Below are 14,880 nucleotides of genomic sequence, written 5' to 3'. Positions count from 1 at the left end.
ACCCACCCCCCCCCCCCGGCCCTATCTAAACCCCCCTTTACCTTTATCCACGGATTTACGCCTCCCGGAGGGAGACATAAATCCATGCGTGCCGAGACTCGACCTGGGGCAGTTCCGGAGGGCGCGGCCACGCCCCCGGAACGCCCCGGCCCAAAACCACGCCCCCAGGTCCGCCCCCAAAACGCCACATCCCGCCCCCAAAACGCCGCGTCGTTCGGCCCCGCCCCGACACGCCCCCTTCCAAATACCCCAGGACCTACGCGCGTCCCGGGGTTCTTCGCACGCTGGCGGCCTATGGAAAATAGGCCGCCAGCGCACAAGGTCCTGCTCGCGTAAATCCGGGCAGATTTACGCGAGCAGGGATTTTAAAATCCGCCCGTTAGAGAATAGCCACTGCCATTAGCAATGGTAACATGGAATAGACTTAGTGTTTGGGTACTTGCCAGGTTCTTATGGCCTGGATTGGGCACTGTTGGAAGCAGGATGCTGGGCTTGATGGACCCTTGGTCTGACCCAGTATGGCATTTTCTTATGTTCTTATGCTTTTATTTCCCAGCAGATCTCAATTATTCACCTACACAAAACTGCAAGCTATGTAATGATATTCCGTCTGATCTTCTTTTCATACACAGGGAGGGCAAGTTTCGGTGAAACTGAACCAGACCTCAGCAGGGCATCATGTTGGCCCCCAATAACACCCAGTACCAGCCTCCATTCTTCATCCTGATGGGTATCCCGGGGCTGGAAGCTGCACACATCTGGATCTCCATCCCATTCTGTACTCTGTATGTCACAGCAGTTATAGGAAATGCTATAATCCTCATTATCATCAAAACAGACGCCAGCCTCCACCAGCCCATGTACTTCCTCCTGTCCATGCTGTCTGGGATGGACATTGCTATACCTACCTGTGTAATACCTAAAATGCTGGGCATCTTCTGGTTTGGTAACCAAGAAATTCATTTTTCTGCCTGCCTGATTCAGATGGTCTGCACTCATGCACTCACGGCCGTGGAGTCTGGAGTCCTGATGCTAATGGCTCTGGATCGTTACACTGCTGTGTGCAATCCCCTGAGATACACGTCTGTCCTAACCACTCAGCTCCTTGCCAAAATGGGGCTTGCGGTTTTTCTGAGAGGTGGGTTATTATTCGCCCCTCTTGCTTTTCTTCTTCAAAGGTTGCCGTTCTGTAGAAATAATATCATTGCTCACACGTACTGTGAGCACATGTCCGTAGCGAAGCTGGCCTGTGCAAGCATAACACTCAATACTGTGTACGGGATGAGTGCCGCTCTTTCCTTAGTAACATTAGATCTGCTGTGCATTGCTTTGTCTTATGCTCTGATTCTTAGGACTGTTGTAAGGCTTTCATCCAAGGAAGCGCGAGCAAAAGCTTTTAGCACCTGCACTGCCCACGTCTGTGTGATCGCCATGTTTTATGCACCAGGTATATCCACCGCTTTCTTACAGAGGGTCAGCCATAATGTGTCTCCCTCTGTTCATATCGTAGTGGCCACTCTCTACCTGATAATCCCACCCGCAGTAAACCCCGTAGTGTACGGGGTGAGCACAAGGCAGATCCGGGAGAAGGTAAGGAGCATATTCCTTCAGAGAAAGGCCATTTCGATGTAAGACACTTTGAGGCCTTTTTACTCAGCTGGGATGAAAGAACCTGAAAGAACTATTTAGCCAGAGGTAAAAACCTCACAGATTGCAGTACCTGAGTATCGCACCTCAGTAAATCCTGTGGCACTCGCGTGTTTCTGTCCATGGCCACGCACAATGGTGGACTCTCATCCCGGGGTTGCCATCTTTGAAAGGGACCGCAGGGCCCCGTAAATGCCCCCCTCAGCCACAAAGCTGCCCTCGTGATCTGTGGGGCGAGCAGTACCCCCCCCCCTCCCTCAGCCTCCGTCCATATTCCCATCCAGTCTATAATAAAAAATAAAAGCTGTGGTAAAGTCCTGCTCCAGGCTTAAAGCACCGCCCCCTTTGAAAAAAAAAAGTAACCCTCACCTTCAAGAAGCCCCCCAAGCACCCCCCAGCCATCCGCAGGATTACCCCATAAGTCTGAAGTAGCATGAAGCAGGGGTCATCCTCACTCCCTCCTGCCCCTCTCTTGCCGTCTTTTCAAAATGCTGGCTTTTGACCCCAGGCTCCCCCATGCCCTGCATGTGTGTTGTAAAAAAAAAAAAAAAAGTCATCTTTGATTGTTATTTGGTATATTTTGAAATTTTCAAAAATATTCAGAACAGCCTCAAAAAATATATTATCCAAAAATAGGAGGTGGATTCAATAATCTCTACTCTGATCCCACCGCTGCCCACCTAAGAAACAGGATTCACTCCCCAAGAAACCAACCTTTTATTCGTCTCCCTGTGTCCTCCATCCTGAATACATTTACTCCTGCCTTGAGAGAGGGGGGGATTATTTAGGTGCGTGCATTGGGGGTTCTTATTGTGGAGAAGAGAGATGCTGATTCTTGGCCTACTCACTCTGTCCCCATTAGTTAACTGCTAGGATCGGCATTCTGTCAGTTAACTACACCTCCCGAGGTTTCAGTAAATTTACCTATGTTTATTAAATATGAGCCTATTACCTCATTATTTCCCTGTTTTGAATGCAGAAGATAGGACATAAGCTCCAACAGATTCCACAGGTTGACAGTGTGCTGAGTGAAAAAAAACAATTTGTTTAAAATCTGCTGGTTGTGGGAGGAATTGGAGAGACAAACCTTTTGAGAGAGAGGAGGCGTGAAGGACTGCGAAGGGAACCCTGTTGGAATACAGGGAGCCTTGGGAGCGGAGAAAACATCTATCCCTCGCGCCGACCCCGCTGACATCATCCAGCGGCGACGGGACTCCCCAATAAAACCGGAAGAGCTGCGGCTTCTAATCGGAGGAATTGGAGAGACAAACCTTTCGAGAGAGAGGAGGCTTGAAGGACTGCGAAGGGAACCCTCTTGGAATACAGGGAGCCTTGGGAGCGGAGAAAACATCTATCCCTCGCGCCGACCCCACTGACGTCATCCAGCGGCGACAGGACTCCCCAATAAAACCGGAAGACCTGCGGCACGCAGCCGCCGGCGCGCTGCTGAAGCCGCGTGCCAAAGGGGCGCGCCCCTTCTGAAGTTTTATTCGTCTATCTTAATACCCATTTATGGGTAAGAAAAGAAAGACAAAGTTTGTTACTTCATCTCCAGGAGTCACACCAGCTAGAGACCCGATGGACTCCCATGTGGTAAGAAGATTAGGTCATTTTGAGAGACATTCTATACCTGAAATCTCCTTTTCATCAGGTTCACCAGAGAGTCCTGCCATACTACAGTCATCCCTGAGGTCGATGGAGACTCTAAGTTCCGACCAACAGAGGTTGGAGCAAGGGACTGGGGCCTCAGTGAATATTGATAATGTTAGAAATATGGGGAATGCTAGTGTGCAAGAAAGCCAGGAAGTGTTGGTACCTCAGGAAATGATACCTGGGGGAAATACTGATACTGATATTGAACCTCAAAATGTTACTTTATGTGATATTTGGAAGGTTCAAATGGAAGTAAAGAAAACCTTAAATAATTCTACTAAGCAATTTCAGGATGATATAGGAGTGATTAATAATAAGATAGATCAGCAAGTAATTAGATTGAATATGCATGATGAAAATATTGGGGTTATTAATACTCAGATAACAACTTTACAAGGAGCTAATAATGCCTTTATCAAAGATAGCTTGATTATCCATCGACAGTTAGAAATGTTAGAAAATGAAAATAGAGCGAGAAATTTAAGGTTTTTGAATTTTCCAATGTCTAGACTGCTATCAGCATTTGAGTTGTTGAAAAATATTTGAATGAAATTTTGTCAATTTCACATATTGATGAAAAAAGTATTTCTAAGTTGTATTATATTCCTAAATCAAAAATTCAACCTCAAGAGGGGGTAGAAGAATTAGACACTATACAACGGGAATCTCCAAATTTGACGTCATTCCTTGAGGCATCGATTGATGATATCCCATGTAGAGCCACATTGGTAGTATCTCTGTGTAGAGAACAGGATAAGAGTTTAATATTGCAAAAGTTCTTTAGAAATAAAGACTTTCTTTTCTGTGTACGTAAAGTCCAAGTGTTTCCTGATGTCACACGAAGTACCCAGTTACGGCGAAAGCACTTTCTGTTATTAAAATCTAGGGTTTTAGCGTTGGGAGCATCTTTCTATCTTAAATTCCCGTGTAAGTGCTTAATTGTTCTTCAAAAAAATAAATTCATATTTCTAGATCCTACCCAGCTTGAGGTATTTTTGACGGACAAAGAACAGGGATGAGAAAACTGTAGGCAAAAGTAAGTCTCGTTTAGTATAATTATATACAATTTCCTATAATATAACTTGTTTATAATTTCCGATTTCTCCTCCCAATATTGGGGACTTTATTTCTGAAGTACAGAATGTATATTGTAGTATTTGTTTTTATTGTATTTCCAGTACTGAAGTTATTTTCTTGATTTTTTGCAAATGTAATAAATTTGTTTTAAAATCTCAATAAAGAAAAAAAAAATCTGCTGGTTGTTAGTTTCCTGGCATGTCCCCTTGTTTTAGTATTATTTGAGAGGTAATTTATTTACCCTTTCCACCTCACTCATGATCTTATAAACTTTTATCATGTTCCCTTTCAACTGTACAGGCTGGGTCCCAGCATAAGGCCTTGGCCTCAGCCACAGGATTCAGCCTCACCGGGCCCCAGTATCGGGCCTAATCCAGGCCATCATCAGCAATGGGACCTTGGCTTGGCCATGACTCAGCCTTAGACCTGGGCCTCGGTGACAGGATCCAGCCTTGTCCGAGCTCTAGCATTGGTCTGATCCTAGGCCTGGGCCCTGGCATCGGGCCTGAGCCTCGATGATGGGATCCAGCCTCCGGCTGCACCCCTTTTTCATGCCTAGGCCTCAATGATGGGATCCAGCCTTGTGCTGGACCCTGGCATTGGGTCTAGACTTCAGAGATGGGACCCAGGCCCGGGTCAGGACCCAACATCCAGTCACAGGCCTGACTTATGTTTTGTTTTTCATTGACATCAATGGGGCCTAAGGACGTCTTCCCCCTTTGACTTTAATGGAAAACAAAACTGAAATGGTATAAATGAACACAATTTGTCATTCATCTAATACAATCCAAATGAAGATAAATGGCCTATGAAATGAATGGACAAACAGAAATGAAGATGCTGCTTCTGCATATCCCTAATTAAAATTGACTCTTGCAGTGATTGTATGTCCTTTTGGCGCAGAAAGCAATTTGCAGTAACTGCCAGAGTGGAAGCAGATTAAAGAATTACCATGAAGAGGGACATAGATCATACTCTACTCCTAGGCTTATGGCCTCTCTTCTTGAAAAGAACCCCTGAGAGGATCCTGGGGTGAAAGGAAAGAGAAATCTGGCTTGGTGGACAAACCAGAGAGATCAGCATTGAAATCCCACTCTCAATCCTTGTGACCTTAGGCAAGGATGATGACGGAAATGCCTATAATACCTGAATGTCATCAAAAAGCAGGGGCCGGAGTCTGCAGGCTGACTCAGACAGGCCCCCTTAATAACTTCCCCTGAGTGGGAACCAAACCCTGAAAGATGAGTTTAACCTGAGCATGGAACTGTGGTTCCACTTAGCCAATTTATGTAAACAGGAAAGTGGGGTCCTTAACAAACTCCAAGCCACAGGCTCCACAGTGCAAAAAAAAAGGTTCACAGCAAGTAGCAGTTCAATTCAGCAGTTCAATTCAGTCCCGGTCTGCAATCCAGTATAGTTCATTTTCAGGTAGATACAAGACTTCTCTCCTAATGCTCAGTTAGGGGCAGATTTTTAAAAAGTACGCGTGAGGGTACTTTTGTTTGTGCAACCGGCACAAACAAAAGTACGCCGGAGATAACAGCAGCTCAGAGCACAACATACTTGCTAAGCTCTGCAAAATCTAAAATGTTTTTTTCTTTTTATGCATCCAGTGGGCTTCTCCATATCGTCAATCCATCCAATATAGAGCCCTTTAAGAACCCAGAAAAAGGTACTTTTTATTAAATTCCACAGAACCTAGACAGGGTCCTCTTCAACTCCCGCCACTGCTCTTCTCTACTGCTATCCTAACACTCGACTCCCACTGCACATGCCAAACCCCAATATATATAGGACAGAGCTGACCAATCACAAGCCTTGGGAGAAGGAATTTTTAGGGATGTCTAAAAAAAATACTCCAAGTTCCTTAATGTTAGTCAAAAAAGGGTAAATTTATTAGTAAGGGATCATTAGCTTTAAGATACACAACCACACAGGCACACACACACATTTATGGCCAAATTTTCAAACCCTCCGCGTGTAAAATCCGGGGTTTTACACGTGTGGCTGGGCCTTGCGTGCCCTGCACGCATTTTAGAAGGGGCCCGGCCGCGCACGTAACCCCCATTCCACGCACAAGAGCTGGGCCTCACAAAAGGAGTGGTCCGGGGGGGGCGGGGAGGGGCAGAGCTGGAGGAGGCCAGTACACTGGCCATTTGCTGCTGTGCCGGGGGATTGCGCACCAGCGGCCTGCCGGCGCGCACAACTTAACACCAGTTCAGGAACTGGCTTAAGTTCTGAAATAAAGAAAAAAAAAAAAAGGTAGGCCATGTTACGGGGTCGGGGAGAAGAGGGGAAGAGGGAGGGAGGGTAGGTAGGGGGTAGGAAACTTCCATCCCGATTAAGGAGCAGACTGGGAGGGAACTGGGGGAGGCCCGATCTCATCGCCGCGCGTAAATTGGCCAAATCTACCCCCCCCCCCCCCCCGCACGTGTATGTTTTTATTATCTACCCCTTAATGTTTACATGTTTGCAGCATTCATATAGCCACACTAGGCATTCAACTACAGCATGAAGTTGGGGGGTTTTTTAAAAGGAAAAGAATTATTATTTGGCTAGAAACTGGACTACATATATTTTATTAAAAATAAAAAGGAAATTGTAATTGTGCTTTACAATTAATAATAAATAATAAAGAGATTATAGATGGAGGATTTTTGACCCATGATTGGAAGTTGCTTCTGCCTGTTAGAGCTTGCCTTGAGCCATGGAAATTCTTTCTGAGAACTTTTCCCCTCCTTTGAGGTCACTCGAGCTCTGGTGGGAGTCATCTAGCACAATTATAATTGTTTGGGGGATTCTTCTTGAGTTTCTTATTACTGTTCACCTGCCTATTCGGTGGTAATTGGATCTCATCTATAAGGATCTAAGCAGTGAGGCCCCCTGAATTTTTTTTGCAGTTTACTAAAGGTCTACAGACCCTCTCTCATGCCCTCTGTTTTTCCAGAAAAAAAAACCTTTTAGATGCGCACTCGGTTAAAATGGCGCACCTGGCAGAGGTTCTGCTGCGTTTGGTGGTTTGCAGGACATTTTAGATGTTGTAGAGCTTAGCAAGAATGTTGTGTTCTGAGCTGCTGTTATCTCAAGAAGTGAATGTACTGTTAGATTTTTTTAGGGCACATTGTAGGCAAAATATGGAATGGGCTACGTACTGACTTGAAAGATGAATTGTGCAATATTGCATCAAACTTTGCAACTGACACCTAGCGTGATATAATTGATGACACCTAGTATGTACCTTTTAGATGCACATTCAGTTAAAATGGTGCATCTCGCAGAGGCTCTGTTATGTTTGGCGGCTTGCAGGATATCCCCCGCAAGCTGCAGCACTCATCCCAATGCTGCCAACACCTGGACTCTTCTTCCGTGGCAGATGCTTCCGTGGTAGAGGCCTCCTCTCATGCAGCAGGACGCTGCCAGAACTGCTGCCTTTAAAACATCCCCTTTAGGTGCACACACGTGCCTGTCACTGCATTTAAAGGGCCCGCGACAGGAAAAGGCCATGGTGCCCTTGATGAAATATCCATCCACAGTCCCATAAAAGGTCCCTGCAGTTGTCCCTGCCTTTCTTCAGCAACAGGTCTCCTACATCCATTGTGTAGTGCGTGGTGCTTCCTTGTGTTCCTGTTCCTGTCTCTGGTGTTCCTGCTTCCAGCCCAGCCATGCCTCGTTTCTCCAGTTCAGCCCACCCAGCTTCGATGTCTTATCTAGTGCTCCTTGTCTTCCACCTTTCCTGCTGTATGGTCATCCTTCTTGTCTCTTTGCTTTCCCTAAAGACTGTCTTTTGGATTTGACCTCTGCCTAGACACTGACCACTCCTGTTTCCTGCCTGCCTCTGACCCTTCCCTGGACACTGACCACTCATTTTCCACCTGCCTACAACCTTTGCCTGGCCCTGGATCACATTCCCATAGAGACATTTGGCTGCCTGCCCCAGAACCCAAGGGCTCAACCCACGGAGAATGGGGGTTGGTATAGGTGAAGCCCTAGTCCAATCTCTCTCTAGCTAGCCTTGCCCACTCTTGATGAGGGCCTGTGGGGTTCGCCCTATAGGCTGCATCAACCTCACCATAGCAACAAGGGTCTACACTCAGTACAGGCTCACTAAAAAGACCATTTCCATTGCCAGCCCAGTCCTGTGCAACATGCATCCGGAAAAGTTGCATGACAAACTTCAGAAAAGCAATTGAAAGTGTTCTGGTTTGCCCAGGCCTTCAGTTCATAGAGCTGAAAGCTGAGCTGCTAATTTAGCAGCTGAAGGCAGGGTGACACAAGGTGCATATCCTCTGGAATGGTCAATTTACCTGATGTTCAGTAATTCATTTTTACATCCTCCGCAGTGGCTGATTATTTGAATATGTTTTCATCTGGCTACTTTATGAATGTTCTTATTGTACTTTGCGTGGACCCTCGGATATCGTGGATTATGCATGTGCCAATAGATAAATAAAATAAATGCATGAATGGACCTTAAGGGGACCACAACACCCAAATCACCCTCCTGGCACAAGTCCCCCTCTCCCCTGGTTAGATTCACCCTCCCAGAAAAACTCCCTCCTCCCTCTCTAATTCAACATTTTCAGATGTTAAAAATATGCTTACCGCTGCTTATTATAGAAGATGAAATATTGCTTCTTTGGGAGTCAATGTGCCAAAAATAACTACCTGACTACCCTAGGATTCAGCAGGACCTTTCACCCTTCGGTAACGAAATGTTGTCTCTTAGGGAGAAATGTTCAAACTTTCTGCATAGGGACCGAGTTCATTAGCACTATTAATACATTGGTCTTTTACAATTCTCAAAGCAAAAGTACTGGGGATTGTGAAAAAGTAGCCCTGTTTCCCCCCTTAACCAGTGAAGGACTGGGCCTCTAGCCTGGTCCATATGGGATACAGCCCTGTGGGTGGGGAATAAGTCTGTGAGCCCAGCTGGGATCAGGAGGCCCCAGCGTCTCCAGGAGCAAGGAGCTCCTGTCCCTCTCTGGTGACGGCATTGTGACTATGCTGACCTGAGGTAAGGCTGTCTTACTACTGCGTCTGAGCTGGAAGTAAGTATATGAAGAAAGGCTGGAGTCAGGGATGGTCTGGGTTTTCCAGCAAGGGAAGATTGTATTCGGTATCCCACAGGGGTATGCATTCATTTGAAATGAAACTGGAAATTGGAAAGAACAACATTTTGTTTGTTTTCCCTTGTTTCATTGTACAAAAAAACCCATGCTTCTTAAATAAAACCCTCTCCCCATCCCTCTTCCCGTTCCCCCTCCCCGAACCTTCTTACAAGTGCCAGGTTCTTCACAGGACAGGAGTGATCTGTGGCCCGGGCCAGCACCATTTTGTTTGGTAAGCCAAGGCACCACCTTCCCAGCCTCAGAGGGCACTGAGGTAGCTCAGCAGGAGTGGGATATGTCTCCGTCTTGCCAGGCATCGTGGGCTGGGAGGCAGAATACCGTGCCGAGAACACTTCCCCAAAGAACGGCAATGTCCACTCTGTGTTGGTGCTCCAAAATATAAAACATTTATTGTAAAGCATAGAGCGTTCACATGAAAAACCTGAATCCACAGCCCATATCAGTTCCCCAAAGTCAGTGCCAGAAGTGACGTTTCAAGCTTCACTGTCCCCGTTCCCTTCCCAGCTGTTGCAAACTCCACACTGCGAGGCTGCTCCCAGAATCCCAAAGGCCCCAGTTCACCTCCCCTGTGGCTTCATGTGTTCAGGTTAACTCCCAGGTCACCTCCTCTCTGACGTGGATCACTTAGCCCACCGGGGGGTTGTCTCTCAAAATGCTCACCCCAAGCCCCTTTACTGTATCTCCGCTCTCTAAACCCCGTGAGAGGATCCCGTCCGACTTTCTCACAGAAGTCACGCACTTGTGCTCACAGTTCCAAGCAGGTCAAGGTCCACTCGCTTGCACTCGAGGGGGTCAGCTCCAGGGATGCTGCGTCCCTCACATCTGTGGGCCAGTGCAATGTCCCCAGCTCAGTGCTGGAATAACCAACTGGTACCTCTCCCTTAGGCCCAGCCAGCTCCCCTCCCCTCCCCCCCCCCCCAACCCAGCTCCTCCGCCCAACATCCAAACTCCATCTTCTTCAGTGCAGACTCTCTGTAGCACTACCTCCTGTCACAGCCCCTTTCTCTGTCGCTCTGGGAAAGCTGCTGGAAACTCTCAGAGGCTTTCTGCCTTCTCTCCCACCAACAGGACTTGTAAACCAAATTACTCTCTCCTCTCACATTTGTAATCCTCCCTCAGATATTGTCTGCTCCCAGATTCCCGTCCTCAGAGGCCAGAACTTTCTCCATGCTCACCCCTTCCTCTCACACTGCAACGATACTCACACCAGCCGTTGACTAAAAATTCACACAGGCCACTGGGTCCACAGGCACCACCTGCTGGGGCCATCCGTCATCACCATCTGGAATCTTCCCAGGATAACCGAAAATGTAAACTTCTAACAATTTAGAAAAATGCCCACAATAACCCCCTTCCTCCCCCCCCCCTTATGGGAAGGGCTACCCACATACCTTCTCCTCCTAGCCATCCCCGTCAGGTAACCTTAGGATGGCCTTCTTTGCACCAGAACGTTCCTACACTGAGGTATAGCAATAACTTGCAAGCTTTCAGCATTAAAACGTATCCGCTAGAGCACTCTCTAGTGACACCGGTGCCACGGTGTTGCACACGTAGTGTAGCGCTATAGAAAAGCAGTGGTAGTAGTAGTAGTAGTAAATATAAAATGGCACCAACCTCGGTTCGCTGGTGCCATTTTCAATCACAGGACCAATGGGGCAGGGACATGGCCCAGTGTCGCTCCTGCCCTGTGAAGAACGTCAGTGCAACTACGCTCATGACCTCTGCGGCGCTATGCGACATACGCGGCACCGTAGTAGAACTATATAAAGGGACAGTCCCTGCTGAATAGAGCTTACAATCTAATCAAGAGAAACACAGAGGAAAAAGCAGCCTTTACGAATTCCATTTCTTAAGGAAATGGTTAAAGCAATAAGGGCCCTAAGCAGGAGAATCAGGGATTAAGGTTTAAAGCATCTTTGAAAAGGTGGATTTTTAGACTGGAAAACAGGATCAAGTGAGTTTCTCTTCCCTATTAAACGTGTGGCTCATGCAGGACTCTTTCCACTGGTGTCAAATAGCGAGTGCAGGTCTGCCAGAGGCCTGGCTAAAGAAGACAAAAATGGAGCCAGTCATGCCTGGGATTGCTTAAACAGAGTTTGACTTAAAGGGGAGCCGCATTTCAGAGAGGCGGAGGTAAAAAAGGTAGTGACTGCCTGCGGCTGGGGTTGGCTTGGCCGGTGGAGGAGTCCGGGAAGCAGTCAGCTGCCTGCTGAAGCCCGTGGGGAGAGAAGGAGGGTCGACCAGTGCCACCAGGAGGAGGAGGTGCCCGCGAGGAGCTCAGGAGACTCTCCTACAGCGGGTCAGGGCTTCAGAGGCGGCAACCGAGTCAAGACAAACCAAAGGGGATCCTGAGATAGACGGTCGCGAATGTACTTATTGGAGAGATGGAGTCCTCTCCTATGGAAAAAAAAATGTCTTTCAGTGACGTTCGTGTGTTGGAACAGCCTCCTCTGCAGGAAGAGCGAGAGTCCCTAAGGCTCTGAAGGAACAAACGCCTCCCCCCCTGTTCTGGATGGATCTGGGACCAAGATGAACTGAGTCAGGCCACAGCCTTCTCTCTCTGGGCTGCAATTGCATTTTCGACTCTACATGCATTGTTATCCCTGAAAAACTACCCCGCAGGTGGATAATGTCCTTGCGCGTATGTACCCGGCAAGCCTACGTGTGCTCTGAAAAAGTGGTACAAAGTCTCTGTGAGCTTTCTCCCAATGCAGACCGTTCGAAAAATGACACCAAGGGGGTGTTAAAGGGGCAGTGAAAGTCCATCTGAAGTTAGAGTAAGGGTGAAGTGAATACACTGGTCTACCTCAGTTTTGCTGACTACAAGATAACATGTGATCTTTATGTATTTAGGGTGCTGAATCCAAAACTCACATCTGTTTCCCTCCAGTCACGTCCGTCTTTTCCGCAAAACACTGACTACATCTAAAACTCTTATAGCAATAACGTGACATTATTATTTAGATGTGCTGAATACGCGGAAAGATAATTAATGCGCAGAAGACATGCCGAATGCGCAATCGGAATAACCAACGGGAAGACTGCTTATTAAACAGTTTAAAACTGCTGATGGCGGATTTTATGGCTACATAAGCAGCGTGAAAACCGACGGCAGCATTCAGTCGTTCACGAGGCTTAGAAGTGGCAGCAAATTTTAGCTCTGTTAAATCTGTTTTTTTGTTGAATACGTCATCCAACACTCGAATAGTTCGTGGAGGGTGCCGGAATGATCCTGATATATTCTGTTACATTTGTGGTGGTTTTACAGCAGCCAAACAAAGGACAAATATATCGGACTTTGTACAAAAAGCTTATCTGCATATTTCAGGGTCAAACTGGGTGACCAGGACAAACCTTGGGCACCACACAAAGTTGCAGGACATGTGTTGAAAACCAAATATATCACGTGCTATCGCTTCTTCAGAACGTCTTATTACCCTTGATATTCGACTTTATAGTCTTTAATCAAACATTGCTCATTTGTGAAATCATTTGGGTAAAATCAACAAAAGTAAATAGGTCAGCAGAAAGCTTTTTTTCAAATGTAGGACCAGTGATATCAGTTCTTGCACATGTAACCCCCCTGGAGGGCAGGGGCTCACCGAGGTCCCCAGGGCCACTTCTGCTCCCAGTTCTCTGTCTCCTCTCCGTTCACACCAACTCAGTTCACAACAGGTCACCGGAGTTCTGGGGTTTGTTCTGGCGGGGAGGAGGATGACCTTTCGGGGGGCCCCTAAGCTCATGGGGGTGGGGGACCCACAGACACAGTCTCTCACTCCCATTAAACTCGCTGGATCTACTGTGCTGGCATTTGGCATGTCCTTGCTTGAAGATGCTGGACACTCTGGTTGGGTGTTCATCCAAAAAGTACTCTAACCAAAATTACTCAAAGTCCAGTTCACAACAAAAATTCTCCAGAAAATCATTGCCCAAAAATATACAGGTCCGAAAGAGCCTCTGTCTCAGTTCGCTTAACTGAGTCCGTGTCCCTTTGGATGGCAAACACTGGAAAAAGAAGCAGCACTCCTGGGTGACAGAGAGTGGGCTCCCAGTAGAGATGGGATTCATTCCTCTCCTTATCTCTTTCTCTGCCACAATACACTGGCAGGAAGTTCCCGAAAGTGTCAAAATCCAAACTCTCTGTGCAAAAACGTCCTCCCAAAGCAAGCAGGAAATGTCTTCTTCCCTGATGTTCACTCTCAGGCCACTGCAGTCCCTTCTCAGCTGGGCCCAGGGAGTCACAGCCCCTTCCTGACCTGCCAAGGCAGGGGGAACATCCACCTTAGGCAGGGGCAGGTCCCGAAAGGCAAAACAAATCTCACAGCACCAAACATCTCTTCTCAGCTTCTTTCAAACTCTTCCTCACTCCTCCGAGAGAATCCTTTCCAGATCAGGCGCTACCGGCACAGGGCAGGTGCTCTTTTGGGCCGAAAGATGGGGAGCACTGCAACTCAAAGCTGAAGCAAATGTACAGAAAAGCCACTTCCCCTAGGTCAGGCTGTAGGCCCCACAAAACTCCAGCTTCCTTAAACTCCCAAACAAAGAATACCACACTGCTCCTCATCCACATCCTGCTTTTCTGCTGTACTGCTGACCATCCCAGACAGGCCTCTGTGGAGGTGCCTGCAGGGACGGTCTGCAAACTACACACCTTCCGAGCCTATGGAAGGAGCGAGGGGAGCAGCTGGATAGCGGAGACCTAGGGCTCTCTACAGACACCTCTGGGCTCTGTTGGTTATGCCTGGGCCCAGTAGTTCACGCCACATGTCCTCACCAACCAATGGCAAGGCAGCTTAGACAATGCGTGACATCACAATACAACTCTAGGCAAATCAGACTGGAAACAGCAGAGACGGCAATGCCGAATGTACAGGAAAAATAAATGTCTCTTCATCCTAAATCTGACACTTATCGCAAAGAGATAGGGTTCTCGGAGTCTAAACAGGCACAGAAGACACAAATTTCTGCCGTCCGCACCGCTAGAACAACAAAGGAGAGGTCACGGTTGGGTGGCCGGACTGGAGAAAAGGAGAGTTTCCTGTCAAGCTCTCGTTCCACTGCACCCCTGTGGGAATCTGAGGATGAGGGTGACGACGCTGGCGTTTGCTGCTGCTGCTGCTGCTGCTGACGATGCAAGGCTGACGGCATAGCTAATCCAGGGTCCTCTAATGACACAGGGAAGAGCACTAGAAGAAAGCTTAGCATTGACCCTAGAGAATAAAAAGTATCGGAAGTACCTGAAAGCCTCCCTAATTGCTGGAAATTCTTCTGCTTCCTGCCCAGGAAGCCACGTTGAGTGGCACCGTTATCTGTGTGGCAGGATCAGCAGCAGAAGCGCAAAGCAAGAAAGAACTTTGCGCCAACCACTTCCTCT

General features: G+C 47.5%; 1 protein-coding gene across 1 annotated transcript; it reads left to right on the top strand.

Moving 5' to 3' along the window:
* Positions 1-678: 678 nt before the first annotated feature.
* On the top strand, positions 679-1,632 carry LOC115082014 (olfactory receptor 52N2-like). Its single transcript, XM_029586273.1, has one exon. It carries the CDS (start codon positions 679-681, stop codon positions 1,630-1,632), a length of 954 nt encoding a protein of 317 aa, XP_029442133.1.
* Positions 1,633-14,880: the final 13,248 nt, after the last annotated feature.

This window comes from Rhinatrema bivittatum, unplaced genomic scaffold (assembly GCF_901001135.1).
Source record: "Rhinatrema bivittatum unplaced genomic scaffold, aRhiBiv1.1, whole genome shotgun sequence".
NCBI classification, from domain to species: Eukaryota; Metazoa; Chordata; class Amphibia; order Gymnophiona; family Rhinatrematidae; genus Rhinatrema; species Rhinatrema bivittatum.
This window is presented reverse-complemented; position numbering and strand designations above follow the sequence as displayed.

What these genes read in the sequence shown, in the direction of transcription:
- LOC115082014 (XM_029586273.1), top strand. Translation starts at nt 679, where the DNA reads ATGTTGGCCCCCAATAACACCCAGTACCAGCCTCCATTCTTCATCCTG.